At 43.0% G+C, this 19,528-nt stretch overlaps 1 protein-coding gene across 1 annotated transcript in view; it reads left to right on the forward strand.

Moving 5' to 3' along the window:
• Positions 1 to 419: 419 nt before the first annotated feature.
• The window catches only part of aff2 (AF4/FMR2 family, member 2), a 351,632-nt gene continuing 332,523 nt past the window's right edge, over positions 420 to 19,528 (forward strand). The window contains exon 1 of the mRNA XM_031791376.1: positions 420 to 648. Within this exon, the coding sequence (XP_031647236.1) occupies positions 596 to 648 (53 nt within the window). The 5' untranslated portion in view covers positions 420 to 595. The remainder of the gene's footprint in view (positions 649 to 19,528) is intronic.

A 19,528-nucleotide genomic window follows, 5' to 3' on the forward strand; every position in this document is an offset into this window, starting at 1 on the left:
TGGTCAGCAGGGTAGCCTAGAGGTTAGAGCGTTGGACTATTAACCAGAAGGTTGCAAGTTCAAATCCCTGAGCTGACAAGGTACAAATATGTCGTTCTGCACCTGAACAGGCAGTTAACCCACTGTTCCTAGGCTGTCATTGAAAAACAGAATTTGTTCTTAACTGACTTGCCTAGTAAAATAAAAAAATACTTATAATATTGTTTGTTATGATTTCCTCACAGGCCTTACTTTGACTCTTTTTAATTGTTTAATTTTTTACATCTATAGTTGTTTTTGACAGCTGACGTTTACACTTAAAATGGGTGGGGCAAATAGAATTTTAGCTAATCTCAATTTGGACTACCCGGGCTCCGAGTCGCGGTTTCTGCCTGTCTCAAGCTCCGCCTTTTGTTCACTGTGAGCGGTGGAGACGGGAGGCAGGCAGGAGGCAGTGCTGTTGTCCTTGCAGTGTGTGTCAGTTCGCCAGAGAGAACACCGTACAGCATAGCTAGTTACATTTAGCAGATCCACAGAATTGATATATGTAGACTGACGCATAGGCTACGTTGAGAAGGCACCGGTTCCTTCCTGAATCAGACAACGGGGACCAACCATGGACCTATTCGAGTTTGACTTCTTTAGGGACTGGGAACTGGAGCAACAGTGGTACGTACAAGTGTTTCTTTTTATGTACATGATGTAGCTATTAACGTCTTTGTCAGAGGCTTTTTTCTGAAGACTAACCTAGCTGCGCTGCCACATCGATGCGCCCTGGCTTTTGGCGTTGGACTCCTGGAATGCTCGCATTCCTTCTCGGAACACATTAAAGTGAGAGATGAGTGTGAGGAATTATTTTAGAGCCCTGCGTGTCTGCGCTTTGCCTCTATTGTCAGATTGTGCATTGTAGGACTATGTCGCGCTAGGACGTATTCGGTGCGCACACACTCACATGGACCTATAGTGCCACCTCATGAATGGGGGAAGTTCACAGTTGCTGGTTTTGCTCTCTGTAAATGTCAGTTTGAAATCGGGATCATTCGATGCGTAATTGTATAGTTTACACCCTAAAACACGCGTTTCATAGGGGTTTTATTGAGGTCGCCGATGTAGCTACTGTGGTGAATTGCATGACAACTGAATCAATTGCCCTTGTCTGTCTTATTGTTTTAATACCCCAGCTATTATTTGTCAAATGCTCTGCTCTAAAACACAATTTAGACTATTTGTGTAGGCTTATTGTCAGGTTTGATTTGTAATGGATTGTATCGATTCAATGGGACATATCGCTATACATTATAATGGCCTATCACGGTGGTTTATTATGACAGTCTAAGTTTACGCTGCTCCACATCTGGTCAGCGATGTGCAATATATTCGGTAGGCTACCTTTTACAATAATTATATTTTTAACCAAATGATGATAGAATTTCTAATAATTTCAATTTCATCCCAGTTTTAAGAGAATCCGTGGCATCAAAATTAAAGTATACAAACATTACTAGAGCTAGTAACTTTAATTTGGAAGCCATTGATTCCCTAAAGATTGGGATGTTCTATTCCCGGTCGGAAGTAGCACCATCAGAGAGAGATAGTAGAGGGCAAATAACTGTGATAACACAACCCATGACAGTAGGGACCAGTCTGCAGGATTGGATCTTCCATTCTCCCCATGATTGGTAGCCTATCACTCATTTTTGTTTTCATTCTAGTCCATTCAACCCTCTTAGTTTTCCTCTCCCCACTTCCTCACACAATAGTATTTGGTGTGTCTCAATAGAAGGATTTCAACCACATAATAATTAAGTCCTGCATTAATTGTTTTATTTTTTAATAATCTTAGATGAATATACTAGGCCTAGCCTAGTGTAGCAGATACAACAATCTACTGTGCATTTTGACTGTTCAATTACCACGCGACTACAGGGTTTACTAATCGTGGTTGGTTCCATTGCTGCTTTATTGATTTTTGAGACACCTCTTTGCTTTAGTTGTTTTCTTTTAAATTCTTTCAATTCAAATCATGCCTCTTCATCACGTCCCTTCTACCTCTGAGACTGGAATGGAATGTGTAGCTAGCTATACACAAACAACTCATTAGAGCTTTCCATCAAAATACATTGTTTTTTTGCAATGTCATGTCCCTGGTTGTGTTTCACGAAATTATGAGTGATTGAGCATAATTTCATGCTGCGGTAGTTGGTTTATAATAGTTGGTGGGATTTGAATTTTAAAATGTAATTGTTGGGTGTGCATTAGTTTAATCTGACCACAGTACCACGATCTGTTAAATAACCAGATCACACTGTAGATCTACCAGCAAGAGTTACATACTTTAATAGGGGTTACCTTGGTATCAATGTTGAGCGATTAACTAACATTTCAATTATTGGACTTTTTTTTTAAACAACTATTTGAAATACGTTTTTTCTGTGAGCTCAATGCGCACAGTGCACAGTTTCTCGAGAGAAAAATCTGACCCAGCCTGAACTGTGTGATGTAGTAGGGAGTTTTAGTTTCCAACAGGCCAATATTCTACATAGTTTAGCGCATAAAACGTGGTAATTAACTACAATAACCATGTTTCTATCCACAGTTTTTATGCGAATTAAGCCATACCATATAAAAAAGTCACGACAGCTGTGATGGAACAGGACGTTTCGGTACAATTTTATAAATGCTGACAGGTCATTTGTTTGTTTGACATGGTGGGATCTTTTGTGTCCGTACAATTAATTCTGCGAGAAATGGTGGTACAAATGCCTTTAAGCGCAAAAATGGATTTAATAACCGTCATATCGAAGTACATTTTGAGTTACGCGATGATATGGTGTGTGGTCCTTCCACTACGAGCATGCAGTTGATTAGATTACAGATCTGGCTGTTCTGTTTTTTGTGTTTTGCATGTTACTGTTAAAAAAAAGAGTTGTGATGAGCTTCACAATGTGTTGAAAGTGCACGGTGATCTTGATGTTCATTTCCAATAAATATCGAGGGTATTTTTTATGTGACAAATACAAATATTATCGTTTTGATCCATAGTAATCTCATCGTGCAGACTAGCCTACCTGCAGAGCCTACACGCAATGTATCTGCAAACTGTTGGCCAGAGCGCATGTGCGAAGACCAGAGGAGGCACATTTGCTATTTAACTTAACCGTTTTTGTGACAAAAGTATCCGTAGAGCTGAAAACTCGATTGAAACACATTGAATTTAAGATTTTTTTTTCGGTACATGAACATTTAAGCGAAAAAGTACATTTTGTGTGTACCACGTCATCACGCACTGATGTTTTATCTACAAAAAGTCAATTTAGTGGAAACACAACACTTGTGGGAAATGCACATATTTTCTTTATCCGGATTCTATTGTATTTGCATGAAAATCTGTTACCAATTGGATGGAAACCTAGCTAATGACCATAATCCATTGCACATCTACTTGTCCGGTTTGTGTTTATTTTACGCCTGCTGGAAGAGACAGAAGAATGCATGATCGTGAGGGGATATAGCGAGCAGCTGTTACTTTGGAAGGTTTTTACCTGAAAATACATGATCTAAATAATTGTTTGTTGGTATTCAGCAGTCATAAAAGTATATCTTATTTACTTTGAAGAACTACTAAAATAGTGATTTTGTCAGACAGCATAGACAGCAGCTCTATAGAGAATAGTTTATTAAAATAATGTGAATAAATGATGGTTAATAAGTGTTAAGCAGTAGTGGCCAGTCACTACCATCATGGGACTTTTAATAATTGTTTTGTTTCAACCCATATAATTTCAGCCGAAATCAGAAAACCGTGATCCTTTATTACTAATCGTACTGACCTCAAAAATCACTAATCACTCAGCACTACTTGGTATGAAATAATTCAGCTTGAAGGACAAGGGTAGCTGAGATATGTTTGTTTACATATATTTTTATTACAGAAAATAAGAAATGTCAACGTATCCTCCCACATGATGTAGATGATTCCCATTGATTGATGCCTGCCATTACTGCTTTGGCTTCATCAATACTTTTCTTTCTCCGCTACACAACTAGAACTTGTGATAGTGATGTAAAATTATGTCCACCTCTTAAGCCAAGGGCAACACGGATATTGATTTCAATTTGATTACTCTCATGCTGGTTTTTGTACAGCAAGTGTTGGGTTTAATCAAGTCAAGGGGAGAGGGGGAGTGAGAGACTGTCTGTACAGAGGGAGAGACTGTCTGTACAGAGGGAGAGACTGTCTGTACAGAGGGAGAGACTGTCTGTACAGAGGGAGAGACTGTCTGCACAGAGGGAGAGACTGTCTGTACAGAGGGAGAGACTGTCTGTACAGAGGGAGAGACTGTCTGTACAGAGGGAGAGACTGTCTGTACAGAGGGAGAGACTGTCTGTACAGAGGGAGTGACTGTCTGTACAGAGGGAGAGACTGTCTGTACAGAGGGAGTGACTGTCTGAGAGTGCCACTATGCCTTGCCAGCAGCAGTAGAGAATAGGCGGCTGGGTTCTTGGGACGGTGGTGTAGTAGGGCTTTACTCCAATCTGCAAGTCATATATCATGGCCTCACCACCAGTAATAGCAATCATTTGATGATAGTCATGGTTCTCCCTTTCTCTCCATAATGGTTTCTTGTCACTCGAGGAGGAATTAACAGATAGACAGGCAATTGACGCTTGTGTGTGGAGATATAAGCCTGGACTACTGTACTGTACACAGTGATGCCTCATTCTGTTGGCATTGTGAGGAGAAATGATAGCTCAATAAAGTACCACCTACAAATAATTTGTGCTAAAGCCTGTTTTATGGACATCCACACCTTGGACTGGGTTTAACTTTATCCTTTTAATTAGACCTAGCTATTTATTGTCACTTTCTCTTTTAATTGTCTAGCTTCCTTATTACTTGACTGATCCTCAGGGATTACCCTGACTTCAGTGTCTCGAGAAATATACATTTTCCCTTTTACTGGTACATCTCAGCAGGGATTGCTGTCCAAATAATTCAGTTTTATTTGTCTTGAATTGCGTAAAGCCTCACAGCGTTGCCGGACGATGAGGAGAGAAAAAGAGAGTCTATTGAGGCAATGTGTGTATTGGATATGTAACGGGATACTGGCAAGGTCCCTGCCTGGTGAACCGGGATGGAAGGGAAAATAAAATGTTCAGTCTACTTCTACTGATAGTCTCACCAAAGGGGCCAAAACTTCTCTGTAATGTGTCTGGCGGAATAAGCTGCTGTGGCAGCAATATTAATAGATAAAACACTTCTGAATCTAACAGTATAAAGAATAATTAAGACAGATCAACGAACCATTGTAATTATTATACAGCTGACTGTAAAGTAATTAAGACCTTTGAGCAAATACCTACATTAGAAGTAGATGTGAGGTGTACAGAGTGGGGACTGTTATGTAGACATAGACATTTAAAAGCATTTCGCTAAACCCACAATAACATCTGCTTAACATGTGTATGTGACCAATAAAATTGGATTTGATTTGAGACATAATTGTGTCTTATTGCTGTAATATAGAGTGTCCATAGAACAGTAGTTGTTGTATGAAACAGTGGGCTTTCTGTGGCTGTTTATGGAACCACAGTTATATATATATATATATATATATATATATATATATATATATATATATATATATATATAGTGGGGAGAACAAGTATTTGATACATTGCAGATTTTGCAGGTTTCCCTACTTACAAAGCATGTAGAGGTCTGTAATTTTTTATCATAGGTACACTTCAACTGTGAGAGACGGAATCTAAAGCAAAAATCCAGAAAATCACATTGTATGATTTTTAAGTAATTAATTAGCATTTTATTGCATGACATAAGTATTTGATCACCTACCAACCAGTAAGAATTCCAGCTCTCACAGACCTGTTAGTTTTTCTTTAAGAAGCCCTCCTGTTCTCCACTCATTACCTGTATTAACTGCACCTGTTTGAACTCGTTACCTGTATAAAAGACACCTGTCCACACACTCAATCAAACAGACTCCAACCTCTCCACAATGGCCAAGACCAGAGAGCTGTGTAAGGACATCAGGGATACAATTATAGACCTGCACAAGGCTGGGATGGGCTACAGGACAATAGGCAAGCAGCTTGGTGAGAAGGCAACAACTGTTGGCGCAATTATTAGAAAATGGAAGAAGTTCAAGATGACGGTCAATCACCCTCAGTCTGGGGCTCCATGCAAGATCTCACCTCGTGTGGCATCAATGATATATATATATACATGCTTTATAAATGTAGAATTGAGGTTATATATATATATTAGGTTATATATATATATATATATAACCTCAATTCTACATTTATAAAGCATGTTTTTAGTTCTGGTCAAGAATTATTGCAAGAATTTTTCACAATTTTCAAAAGCTGTGCCTTGCAGTCCCTTTTCTGCAGGTTATTCACAGGGATGTAGTTTTCTCAAGGTCTCCAGCAGACCCACCACATTCCACCCTGGTGCACAGACCACAGCTGGGGGCCACATATTATAATGTGTGCCTGAGGAGCCTCTCTCAATGCCAATCTCATTTGTGCCCGGCATGAAGAGACAACCATGCCAGGCGGCCTGCTGGCATCTCTCTGTCCGTCCACCTCCTCTCCGCTCTGTCGCCGTGACACGGACTCACAGCAGTTGGCATCCTGGATCCGGGAGGTGCCTGCCAAGTCCGCTGCCTCGAGGACTCGCTCTGCCATCTGCCAACGAGCGGCGAGTGCTGTGGAATGATAAAGCAGAGCCTGTCAGTGATCATGTTCTGTGGAGACTAAAGGTGAGAGTGGCACGGCCCTTCTGCCCTCCGGTCCAGTGTGCAATTAACAAGTTCATCTGGAGCAGCTCTTCCTGTCAGAGCTGGGAGACCTCACCTCACTAACATCCACCTGGCCTTGGCCAAGAGCTGAACTGAAGCTGGTGGAGCGGAGAGGCCGGGGAGGGGGGCAGTATTTGATGTGTGTCTCAATAGAAGGATTTCTTTTTTTATCCTTGGCTGGGTGTTAATAGCCTGTGGTGGAAAGTGTATATTTCTGTGATGGAGAGGAAGTGATTCAAGATAAGGTAACACAGTAAAGGAATAGTCTTTGACTGTCTAGTACAGCCATGTCATAGAGACTAGCCTTACCTGTGGACACATACTACAGAGCTATGGGATCACAAACCACCCACTCTAAAACATACACTTCTGCATCATAATCAGAAAGCACGTGACTACCTTCACCCACCCTTAACCCTGATGAAGGGACCAGTCATACCTCATCACGCCTGTCTGTCACAGTTTATCAGGCCTTACTCAGCCCTCCAATAGTCCCTCACTACAGTGGTGGAGAAGAGAGGAAGAGAGGGCATTCACTAAGACTGGGCTCAGGGGGATAAGACCCTTCCACTGCCAGTTCCTTCACTAGCGGCTAGCCCAACTCCAGCTAAGCTCCTGGCTGGCACAACCTACAGTTAATAACTCTGCACTAATTACCACGGACCTAATAAGGACAGTAGTGATGGCCAAATTGAGGTAAATGGGGCTTGGCCAAGCAGAAGCTTGACACTGTTCTTATGCCGCCATGTCTAGAAAGAGCAGAGAGGACAGACCGATGTGGAGGAGTCAATACTCTATGCATGCTTGAATAGACAGACTGGTTTTAAATATTCAAAACTATTGACCATATGTACTTGTGGTGAGTCTTCCCTCCTACTAATCTGTTGCAGTGTTGTAATACTTAGTTCATCATCATGTTACTTTCTTTGACCTAGGTTCTTCTTTGATGAGGACTATGTAGCGTATTACATCAAGCCCTGCTTAGAGGACGCTCTACAAACTCTGGGAATTGACTTTTCTTGAATTCCAGCTGACAGGACTTGAGCAAACTGTCAAACTCTGGGAATTGAGTTTTCTTGAATTCTAGCTGAGAGGACTTGAGGGCACATTTGCAAGCCTTCTATGCGCTAGTTTCCCTTTGGGGAGAAGTGCTGCTATATTATGTCCTGGATTTTCTCTGTGTGCATCAGCTTTTGATGGACTTTCATATATTCATATATTTAGTTATACTTCATTCATTCTGTTGTTGTTAAGCCTTACCACCACCAAGCCGTACCACCATTTCTCAGAACAGTACGTGTTAGAGAAGTTAAGTAGGTCCATTAGAGCAAAGCAGTAAATTAAACTAACAGCTCTGACATTTTCTCTCGTCAGCCTCCAAGGTTGTATTAACTTGGTAGAATAAACCCACTTCTGAGATAACCATTTAAATGATCATTGAATGAAACAAGCAAGAAATACAGTGAAAATCCTTTAAATCTATGAGCATGGGTCCTGATTGGTCGGGCTCTAGTTTCAGGATCTCTGAGTTAATAGCATAACTTTACTTTCCAACTACGAAGGCCAAGTGCCTCCATTGAAAGCACTGTATGACAAATAAGATGATTCAGTGGAGCCAGGCAAGGAACGGTCAAGATTTGTTCTCTCATGGTAAAGTTTGCTTTAGGATGACCTTTAGTGATTGGTCCAGTGTGAGCCTGTGGTGGAAAGTGCTATTTCTTTCAAGAGGAAATATATAATATTAATAGTAATATGGAATAAGGAATAGTCTTTGACTGTCTAGTACAGCCATGTCATAGAGACTAGCCTTACCTGTGGACACATACTACAGAGCTATGGGATCACAAACCACCCACTCTAAAACATACACTTCTGCATCATAATCAGAAAGCACGTGACTACCTTCACCCACCCTTAACCCTGATGAAGGGACCAGTCATACCTCATCACGCCTGTCTGTCACAGTTTATCAGGCCTTACTCAGCCCTCCAATAGTCCCTCACTACAGTGGTGGAGAAGAGAGGAAGAGAGGGCATTCACTAAGACTGGGCTCAGGGGGATAAGACCCTTCCACTGCCAGTTCCTTCACTAGCGGCTAGCCCAACTCCAGCTAAGCTCCTGGCTGGCACAACCTACAGTTAATAACTCTGCACTAATTACCACGGACCTAATAAGGACAGTAGTGATGGCCAAATTGAGGTAAATGGGGCTTGGCCAAGCAGAAGCTTGACACTGTTCTTATGCCGCCATGTCTAGAAAGAGCAGAGAGGACAGACCGATGTGGAGGAGTCAATACTCTATGCATGCTTGAATAGACAGACTGGTTTTAAATATTCAAAACTATTGACCATATGTACTTGTGGTGAGTCTTCCCTCCTACTAATCTGTTGCAGTGTTGTAATACTTAGTTCATCATCATGTTACTTTCTTTGACCTAGGTTCTTCTTTGATGAGGACTATGTAGCGTATTACATCAAGCCCTGCTTAGAGGACGCTCTACAAACTCTGGGAATTGACTTTTCTTGAATTCCAGCTGACAGGACTTGAGCAAACTGTCAAACTCTGGGAATTGAGTTTTCTTGAATTCTAGCTGAGAGGACTTGAGGGCACATTTGCAAGCCTTCTATGCGCTAGTTTCCCTTTGGGGAGAAGTGCTGCTATATTATGTCCTGGATTTTCTCTGTGTGCATCAGCTTTTGATGGACTTTCATATATTTCATATATTTAGTTATACTTCATTCATTCTGTTGTTGTTAAGCCTTACCACCACCAAGCCGTACCACCATTTCTCAGAACAGTACGTGTTAGAGAAGTTAAGTAGGTCCATTAGAGCAAAGCAGTAAATTAAACTAACAGCTCTGACATTTTCTCTCGTCAGCCTCCAAGGTTGTATTAACTTGGTAGAATAAACCCACTTCTGAGATAACCATTTAAATGATCATTGAATGAAACAAGCAAGAAATACAGTGAAAATCCTTTAAATCTATGAGCATGGGTCCTGATTGGTCGGGCTCTAGTTTCAGGATCTCTGAGTTAATAGCATAACTTTACTTTCCAACTACGAAGGCCAAGTGCCTCCATTGAAAGCACTGTATGACAAATAAGATGATTCAGTGGAGCCAGGCAAGGAACGGTCAAGATTTGTTCTCTCATGGTAAAGTTTGCTTTAGGATGACCTTTAGTGATTGGTCCAGTGTGAGCCAAAGGAAATTGCTAATTCTTTCAATAAAATATATAATATTAATAGTAATATGGAATAAGTAATAGTATGTGCTTCCTCTGCCAGAGAACAGAGCTTGTTGTGACATTATTTCACTGTTTGTGTTTAGAAGCCGATCTGAATAATCTTGACATGCCACATAAGTAACGGTCTAACATGTACAATGTAATGACCTTTATAGAATACATGTTTACTAATACTGTACTTCAACTCCCTCTAGGCTTTGTCATCACAGGCATGCTTTGCCTTAGGGTACAATACAAAAAATATATCATATTATTCATCTACAATTAATATTGTTAATCATGAATGAGCTGGTACAGTTTATGATGGAAGACGTCCCAGTCCCTGAATGCACGCAACATTGGACTGTGTTGCTTCCTCCCCCCTTCCTCATCCTCACTGTAGAAAAAGGGAGAGGTAACGTTAGCTAGTGGAATATATTTGCTGGTCCTCCTGTCCTCCCTGACAGAGAGCACAAAGGAAGCCTAGTGTCGGGCTGCTTGTGAATGAATCACACCTTGTTTGTTTGGGGAGTCAGAGGAGCAGTGAGAACTGTTGAAGCTCTACACGCCAAACACCTTTGCAAGAGGAGGAGTATCAACCGTTTACCCAGGCCTCTCTAATCAACCTTTTATTTATCACAGTCTCAGTCTTAATTAGAGTTTTGTGTACCATTTTACCAATGTGTATAATGTGCTTTCACGTTTTGTCAATGCTACTATTCAGTTATCACTTGTCCCAATGCTATTCATTCTCTGTCAGGTGCGACCTATTCAGAGTTGTAGTGTACGCAGTCTTCTCGGTATTCCCCATGTATTGTTTACATACAGTTGGAGTCGGTTTTATTACCACAAAAATAAATAGTTTTATTACCACACAAAGAAATACACCTAAAATAACTTAGAGATCTTCTTTGTTCGAGTCCCTGTGCTGTTAATTGTAGTGAGCAACCAAATGAATAGCATGGAGAGGAACAGGCTGCTATTATCTGAAGAGGGGAATACACTAACCTGGTGATTGGGACATTTTGATGGGAGCCAATCTAGGTTGAGCTTTAGGCCCCTTAACATTCAGTTGAGACTGAGACTCACTTAAAACTAATGCAATGGTACTGTAGAGAATATGAACCATTGGGCTTAATACATAACACAATGCATTTGTACTTTCCTCATTATGTAAAATATGAAATAATTTATTGCACTCAATTGGTATTTTGAAATTGTAATAATAAGTAATTTTCCTATTACAATATCACAATATATTTTGCAATCAGAACATTCTGAAATGCATATTCAATGGGTTATCTTGGGAATTGAATTAATTAAATATAATGTTTTCCTCAACATTGGACAATACATTTTATGGATATTACAATGGCATTTAACATATGCTATCAAAGTAGACTTCTAATGCTGTTATTCGTCCTCTGTTATTTGTCCATTGTCAGATGAAGCACGTTTGTCTGGATAAAGTCAGTAGCTTTTCAGCTCTTTAAGGAGTTCTTTTCCTAATATTACAGTGGAGAGAACGGGGTCAGGGTAAACCCCATTAAGTCAGGCAGTTTATGTGGTTTAGTAACACCCCTTATCACACTACAAATCCAGAAGGAAACACATCTCATGCTGGGAAGCACTATGTTAGTTGTTGCAGTAGAATAACTGTACTGTGGACTTTTCCCATAGCTGTCCTCTGATAAAGTATTGCCCTTGTGTTGAATCACTGTGAAAAATTCAGCAGAAGAGAGCTATTACCTTCTGAGCCTAACCTTCTGAGGTGTCTATGTTAAGACACATAGCCTAACCTTCTGATGATTATATACACTGCTCAAAAAAATAAAGGGAACACTTAAACAACACAATGTAACTCCAAGTCAATCACACTTCTGTGAAATCAAACTGTCCACTTAGGAAGCAACACTGATTGACAATACATTTCACATGCTGTTGTGCAAATGGAATAGACAACAGGTGGAAATTATAGGCAATTAGCAAGACACCCCCAATAAAGGAGTGGTTATGCAGGTGGTGACCACAGACCACTTCTCAGTTCCTATGCTTCCTGGCTGATGTTTTGGTCACTTTTGAATGCTGGCAGTGCTTTCACTCTAGTGGTAGCATGAGACGGAGTCTACAACCCACACAAGTGGCTCAGGTAGTGCAGCTCATCCAGGATGGCACATCAATGCGATCTGTGGCAAGAAGGTTTGCTGTGTCTGTCAGCGTAGTGTCCAGAGCATGGAGGCGCTACCAGGAGACAGGCCAGTACATCAGGAGACGTGGAGGAGGCCGTAGGAGGGCAACAACCCACCAGCAGGACCACTACCTCCGCCTTTGTGCAAGGAGGAGCAGGAGGAGCACTGCCAGAGCCCTGCAAAATGACCTCCAACAGGCCACAAATGTGCATGTGTCTGCTCAAACGGTCAGAAACAGACTCCGTGAGGGTGGTATGAGGGCCCAACGTCCACAGGTGGGGGTTGTGCTTACAGCCCAACACCGTGCAGGATGTTTGGCATTTGCCAGAGAACACCAAGATTGGCAAATTCGCCACTGGCGCCCTGTGCTCTTCACATATGAAAGCAGGTTCACACTGAGCACATGTGACAGAGTCTGGAGACGCCGTGGAGAATGTTCTGCTGCCTGCAACATCCTCCAGCATGACCGGTTTGGCGGTGGGTCAGTCATGGTGTGGGGTGGCATTTCTTTGGGGGGCCGCACAGCCCTCCATGTGCTCGCCAGAGGTAGCCTGACTGCCATTAGGTACCGAGATGAGATCCTCAGACCCCTTGTGAGACCATATGCTGGTGCGGTTGGCCCTGGGTTCCTCCTAATGCAAGACAATGCTAGACCTCATGTGGCTGGAGTGTGTCAGCAGTTCCTGCAAGAGAAAGGCATTGATGCTATGGACTGGCCTGCCCGTTCCCCAGACCTGAATCCAATTGAGCACATCTGGGACATCATGTCTCCCTCCATCCACCAACGCCACATTGCACCACAGACTGTCCAGGAGTTGGCAGATGCTTTAGTCCAGGTCTGGGAGGAGATCCCTCAGGAGACCATCCGCCACCTCATCAGGAGCATGCCCAGGCATGGTAGGGAGGTCATACAGGTAAGTGGAGGCCACACACACTACTGAGCCTCATTTTGACTTGTTTTAAGGACATTACATCAAAGTTGGATCAGCCTGTAGTGTGGTTTTCCACTTTAATTTTGAGTGTGACTCCAAATCCAGACCTCCATGGGTTGATACATTTGATTTCCATTGATCATTTTTGTGTGATTTTGTTGTCAGCACATTCAACTATGTAAAGAAAAAAGTATTTAATAAGAATATTTCATTCATTCAGATCTAGGATGTGTTATTTTAGTGTTCCCTTTATTTTTTTGAGCAGTGTATTAAGACACATAGCCTAACCTTCTGATGATTATATATTAGGACACATAGCCTAACCTTCTGAGGTGTCTATGTTAAGACACATAGCCTAACCTTCTGAGGTGTCTATGTTAAGACACACAACCTAACCTTCTGAGGTTTCTATGTTAAGACACATAGCCTAACCTTCTGAGGTTTCTATGTTAAGACACATAGCCTAACCTTCTGAGGTGTCTATGTTAAGACACACAACCTAACCTTCTGAGGTTTCTATGTTAAGACACATAGCCTAACCTTCTGAGGTTTCTATGTTAAGACACATAACCTAACCTTCTGAGGTTTCTATGTTAAGACACATAGCCTAACCTTCTGAGGTTTCTATGTTAAGACACATAACCTAACCTTCTGAGGTTTCTATGTTAAGACACATAGCCTAACCTTCTGAGGTTTCTATGTTAAGACACATAGCCTAACCTTCTGAGGTTTCTATGTTAAGACACATAACCTAACCTTCTGAGGTTTCTATGTTAAGACACATAACCTAACCTTCTGAGGTTTCTATGTTAAGACACATAGCCTGTGAGCCTAGAGCATGTGAAGTGTGTGTAAAGTAGTGGCAGGTAGCCTAGCGGTTAAGCGAGTTGGGCCAGTAACCACCACTGGTTCGAATCCATGACCCGACTAGGTGAAAAATCTGTCTATGTGCCCTTGAACAAGGCACTTGACCGTAATTGCTCCTGTAAGTCGTTCTGGTTAAGAGCGTCTGCTAAATGACAACAATGGAAATGGAAGTGTATGTGGACCTCCCAGACCACTAAAGTCATCACCGAGGCTAATGTTTCAGCCATGCCTTATTGATGGGGACAGATGATATATTACTGTGCGGTCTGTAAGGCGCATATTGTAGTAGGCCTATTGCAATGGGTGGCATACTCTGCTGTCTGACTGTTAGTTACAGTAAACCAGCTGTGCCTTTCGCAGTGCAGTATGTCTCAACGTAAGGGTGGTGTCAAGGTTGACAAATTAACACCGTGGCATAAATATATGAGCTTTTTTATTTCTGTCCCGCCGCTGTAATTCTGTTCCTCTGGCTCACAGGAATGTTTTCACAGGAAAGAGGCAGACATTAGGAAAGAGCCAGACATTAGTGTCACATTAGGACTGCTTCATTATTTCTCTCTTCCTTAAAGCTCTTGTAAAATTCCCCCAAGCTCTTCACGTTATCTGAACCTATTGGGATTCCTCACTGCCTTCTCCCTGTGTGAAAAATCCAACCTTTTAATGAAAAAAGTGCCCGAGGGATTTCTAGCTAAAAGGCCTGTATGGCTGTGGAGACTGGGAGACACCCAGGAAGTGGCGGCTGGGTTGGGAGGTGAGTCAACAAGCAAATGATCCAGATAGTGGTGAGAGGAAAACAACATCAGTTGAGGAGTGATGGCCACTTCACTGGGCCTGGTATTGGTGATTTTTCGCATGTTCCTGTTTTCCCAGTGTCTTTTTTCACAGATCCTATGGCATTGACCCTTAGTGTCAACAACATACCTGTTGCAAATCAATTTGACACTGTTTTGGTCAAGTGGCCTGCTAGTCGACAAGACAAGAGAAAGTGTGTGGTGTGTGTTTGTGGCCACACCCTCGTTGATATTCTGCTATTGATCTCTGCTCAAATTTCTGCCTTCCTCCTAAGCCGGACACACAGCAGAGTTGTGTTCACGAGTTTTATTGTGATGTGACCAAGATGGATGTGACATTGTCCTCTGTTGCCCACCAGAGTGTATAAGTGTTAATGAAGCCATTAGCACAGTCCGAGACACTAGAGAGAATATTGAAATTCTCATTATTCTGCAGTATTAAACGGTAATATGCCACCTCCTCTCCTCCTCTATCTATCTCTACTTATAATTTCCCTCCATTTTCTTCTCCCATTGCGTGCTCTCTCCCTCTCATTTTCTTACCGCTTTCTCTCTGTCACTGATCCACTCTTGCTGTCCATTTAAAGCTTCATTAATTCATTTTTATTTAAAGCAGTTAGATACATAAGACTGGTGGTGTTCATAACAATGTATCTTATAATTACCGTCCTCACACACTGGCTCCAGAATTCTTTCTGTTTCTTTCTCTCTCTCTCTCTTTCTCCCTCTCTCTTTCTCTCTCTCTCTCTTTCTCCCTCTCTCTTTCTCTCTCTCTCTCTTTCTCTCTCTTTGAGGCCTACAGAAAAAAGGAAATGGGCTATACAATAAATCGTATTAGCTGGTTGATAAGCCGAATCAGGTTAGTTAGAACTGGGGTTGGAGCGAAAATCTACATGAGGTTTGCTCTCCAGGAACAAGGTTGGAGAGCCCTAAAATAGTGACACAGAGAAAAAGCCTTGACTGGGTCAATGAAAAGCAGAGCGGGAAGGAATTCCTGGTCTGGCACCAGGATAAATCTTGAGAGGAAATGTCCGTGGCACACAGGAAGCAGCGAGTGTGTCGGGACAATACCCCAGCCTCTCGTGCTCATTGATTGGCTGAGAGCAGGTTTGTGCTCCCATTTAACATTGTTCAGTTTCATTAGGGTCATATTAGACACAGCCGGCTTCTGCTGATCCTTACTAAGAATCCAGCAACGGGCAAATCAATTAGAACCAAGGAATGGCTTCTGCCTCTGTGCCTCTCTGCCTCTCCTAACAAATAGACAGACAACCAGTTAACTGGGGCTGTCAGCAGAGCGGCTTTGGCAATAATGGCATCGTTTCTGGATTATGACTCTCTAGGCACCCTGGTCAAGTGTGTTTTCTTATATTGAATTAACTTCACTAGGATGACGGTGGGTGTAGTTGAACACATCAATTCCATATTGTTACAGATCCCAGGGCGTGCTAGCAGAAACATTAGATTTGTCTCACGTCATTAGGTGTTCATTGGCTGGCTGAGCTGTAGCGAACCACCAGCATCTTAATTGGTTACAAGCAAGATTTTTTTTTTATCATACATTTAGGAAAACAAATGATTTCATGATATTTTTGGATGACATTTTTTATCATATCCATATTAATCGTATCAGAATGATCATATAATATTATTCTCCTTATTCCATGATGTCCCTTCATATCTGCGCTATTGGTTGTATGTGTGTTATTGGGTGGAAGCTGTGATTAGAAGCTTAGGAAAGTGATGTGATTGGCCGGTGTGTGTCACAGATCCCTCTCATCCAGGCTTTTGGGAGTGAGTTTCTTCTAGTCCCCTCTGTGGCGTTGATCCAGGTCGCATCCTGAATGCTATCTGCCTGCTGCAGGAATGCCAGGGCTGGAGCAGTGGCAGTGGTTGGGTCTGCAGCTGAGCAGACAGGAGCGTGGCGGTAGCGTAGGTGGTGGCGCGAGGGCAGATAGCGGTGGCTCTCTGTGGCTGCAGATAACAGGGGACTGGCAGGCGTGGGCACGGCCATGGCAGCCCGCGGTCTCACACCGCTGCATCTCTGGCTGCCAGGAGGGTAACACAGGCGACCTCACTACCCTACACACACACATACACACACACGTGCACACACTTGTGTACGCACACACACACACGCACACTTTCTATACATTACAGCAACACACACGTCTATCTAACACAGCTCCTCCTCTGTCTGTCTCTCCTCTGTCTATCTCTTCTGTCTGTCTCTCCTCTGTCTGTCTGTCTCTCCTCTGTCTGTCTGTCTCTCCTCTGTCTGTCTCTCCTCTGTCTGTCTCTCCTCTGTGTGTCTCTTCTCTTTCTGTCTCTCCTCTGTCTGTCTCTCCTCTGTCTGTCTCTCCTCTGTCTGTCTCTCCTCTGTCTGTCTCTCCTCTGTCTGTCCTCTGTCTGTCTCTCCTCTGTCTGTCTCTTCTCTGTCTGTTTCTTCTCTGTCTATCTCTTCTGTCTGTCTCTCCTCTGTCTGTCTGTCTCTCCTCTGTCTGTCTGTCTGTCTCCTCTGTCTCTATCTCCTCTGTGTGTCTCTCCTCTGTGTGTCTCTCCTCTGTGTGTCTCTCCTCTGTGTGTCTCTCCTCTGTGTGTCTCTCCTCTGTGTGTCTCTCCTCTGTCTGTCTCTTCTCTGTCTGTCTCTCCTCTGTTCTTTGCTCCTCTGTCTGTCTCTCCTCTGTCTGTCTCTCCTCTGCCTGCCTCTTCTATGTCTGTCTCTCCTATGTCTGTCTGCCCTCCAGCCCTACATTGTTGTTGTAAAATGAAGGACTGACTAGTTTGGGTGGCAGTGTAACCTATGACCAGTTTATGAATGGATTCATTATTTGATCAGCTATAGTATTCAGAGTATGCTACTTTGAGTTCTCACTGACCTCCATGTTATGAGCCAAAGTAAAGTATTGCTTGCTTCCTAGATGAAAGTCACATAGTTTATTTTCAAATGTTTCAATGTCTTTTCTGTGTCTGCTGTATCCCCGAGGAAGGCCATTTAGCAAACCAATCCACATAGCTCTATTTCCAACATTTCAATACCTTTTCTGTTCCTAAATAAAGGACTGCAATCTATGCCTTGAAGCTTGTCTGGTTAAAAGGCAACAACAAGCTGCTGTCAAGTATCTATATTTCCTCGGTATCTACATGCTTATAGGCTTACAGAGGAACATAAAAACAGAGGCAATTTGACCAAAGGTGCCGCTTTGCTAAATGATGCACTGCTTTTCCAACCACTTGGCATCAAGCTATCGGCCGCCGCTGTGCTGGCCTGAAATGGCCAAGGAAACTAAAAGGCTATTTTATTATTTTGATCAAGTTGATTTTATTGGAGAATCAATAGGCTCCAACTATGCATGCTTACCCTGGGTATTTGTACAGGATGACATGCAGCGCGTAGAAATGTAATTAGCATTGAATGGGGAGCAGGGAGATGGATCCAGTGCTCTCTGACAGACAACAATTGGAAGGTCAGAATCTTGAATGGAGCCACTGACCCCAGTCGAGAGGGGACTTGAGGGAGACAGCGAGCGGAAAAACCCACCATGTCTGACCACCATGTCTGACCACTGTGGCTACCGTGACCTTTCTGAGGGGTGGAGGAGTGATCCATGTGTCCAACATGTGCCCTGCACAGATCACTGGCCTCTTTATCTCATGATTGCGTGGCATAGATATGGGTGTCACATTTGTGTGAGAGACATGCCTACTGTTGACTGTGGTGGGTGGGGATGTGTCTAACAGAGAGAAGCTAACATGGCTCCACCAGACTGGTGTGAAGAGGTCCAAGGCTTGGTTCTTATTTTTTCTCTCTGCTCAATTTACCGTGGCAACAGATATGAGAGGGGCTGGTTGTTAGTGCTAAATGGCCTGCAAAAAATGATTCACCTTGTGCTGTAGGGGGTGTTTGTGAAGTGCTCGATTACGTTCTCTCTCAGTGAGGGAGTGAGCGGAGAGAGCGGAGGGCTGTGGGGTGAGACTGGAGCTCTTTGTGAGACCAAACACAGAGACAGTGTGTGAGGAGAGAGAGTGGCCGGTCTCTGGACCCTGCTCATCTGAAATGGGAATGAGAGAGAGAGGAGAGGGGACCCTGGTTGCTTGGCACTGCTCTGCTTTGTCTCAGGGTAGATGAAACAGCATTGACACTGCACTGCTAAAATAGTACATTTCAGTTAAGGGGTAAACAAATATTTATTTTCATCAGATAAATGTCCTCTGTGTGGTTTATGATCGCTTACTTTTGGCACTAGCTTAGTAGGGTGTTTTACCATTTTGAAAATGTATTTTTCATGATTGATGCAATATTGGGGATACTGAGGTAGAGAGGTAGATGGATGGGGTGGGGGGCTTGTTCCTGTCAGCAGAGAGGCCGATGGATTGAGGGGGGGCTTGTCCCTGTCAGCAGAGAGGCAGATGGATTGAGGGGGGGCTTGTGCCTGTCAGCAGAGAGGCAGATGGATTGAGGGGGGGCTTGTTCCTGTCAGCAGAGAGGTAGATGGATTGAGGGGGGCTTTTTCCTGTCAGCAGAGAGGCAGATGGATTGAGGGGGGGCTTGTTCCTGTCACCAGAAATGTAGATGGATTGAGGGGGGGGGGGGGGGGGCTTGTTCCTGTCAGCAGAGAGGTAGATGTATTGAGGGGGGGGGGGGCTTGTTCCTGTCAGCAGAGAGGTAGATGTATTGAGGGGGGGGCTTGTTCCTGTCAGCAGAGAGGTAGATATAT

Source organism: Oncorhynchus kisutch, linkage group LG15 (assembly GCF_002021735.2).
Source record: "Oncorhynchus kisutch isolate 150728-3 linkage group LG15, Okis_V2, whole genome shotgun sequence".
Taxonomy (NCBI): domain Eukaryota; kingdom Metazoa; phylum Chordata; class Actinopteri; order Salmoniformes; family Salmonidae; genus Oncorhynchus; species Oncorhynchus kisutch.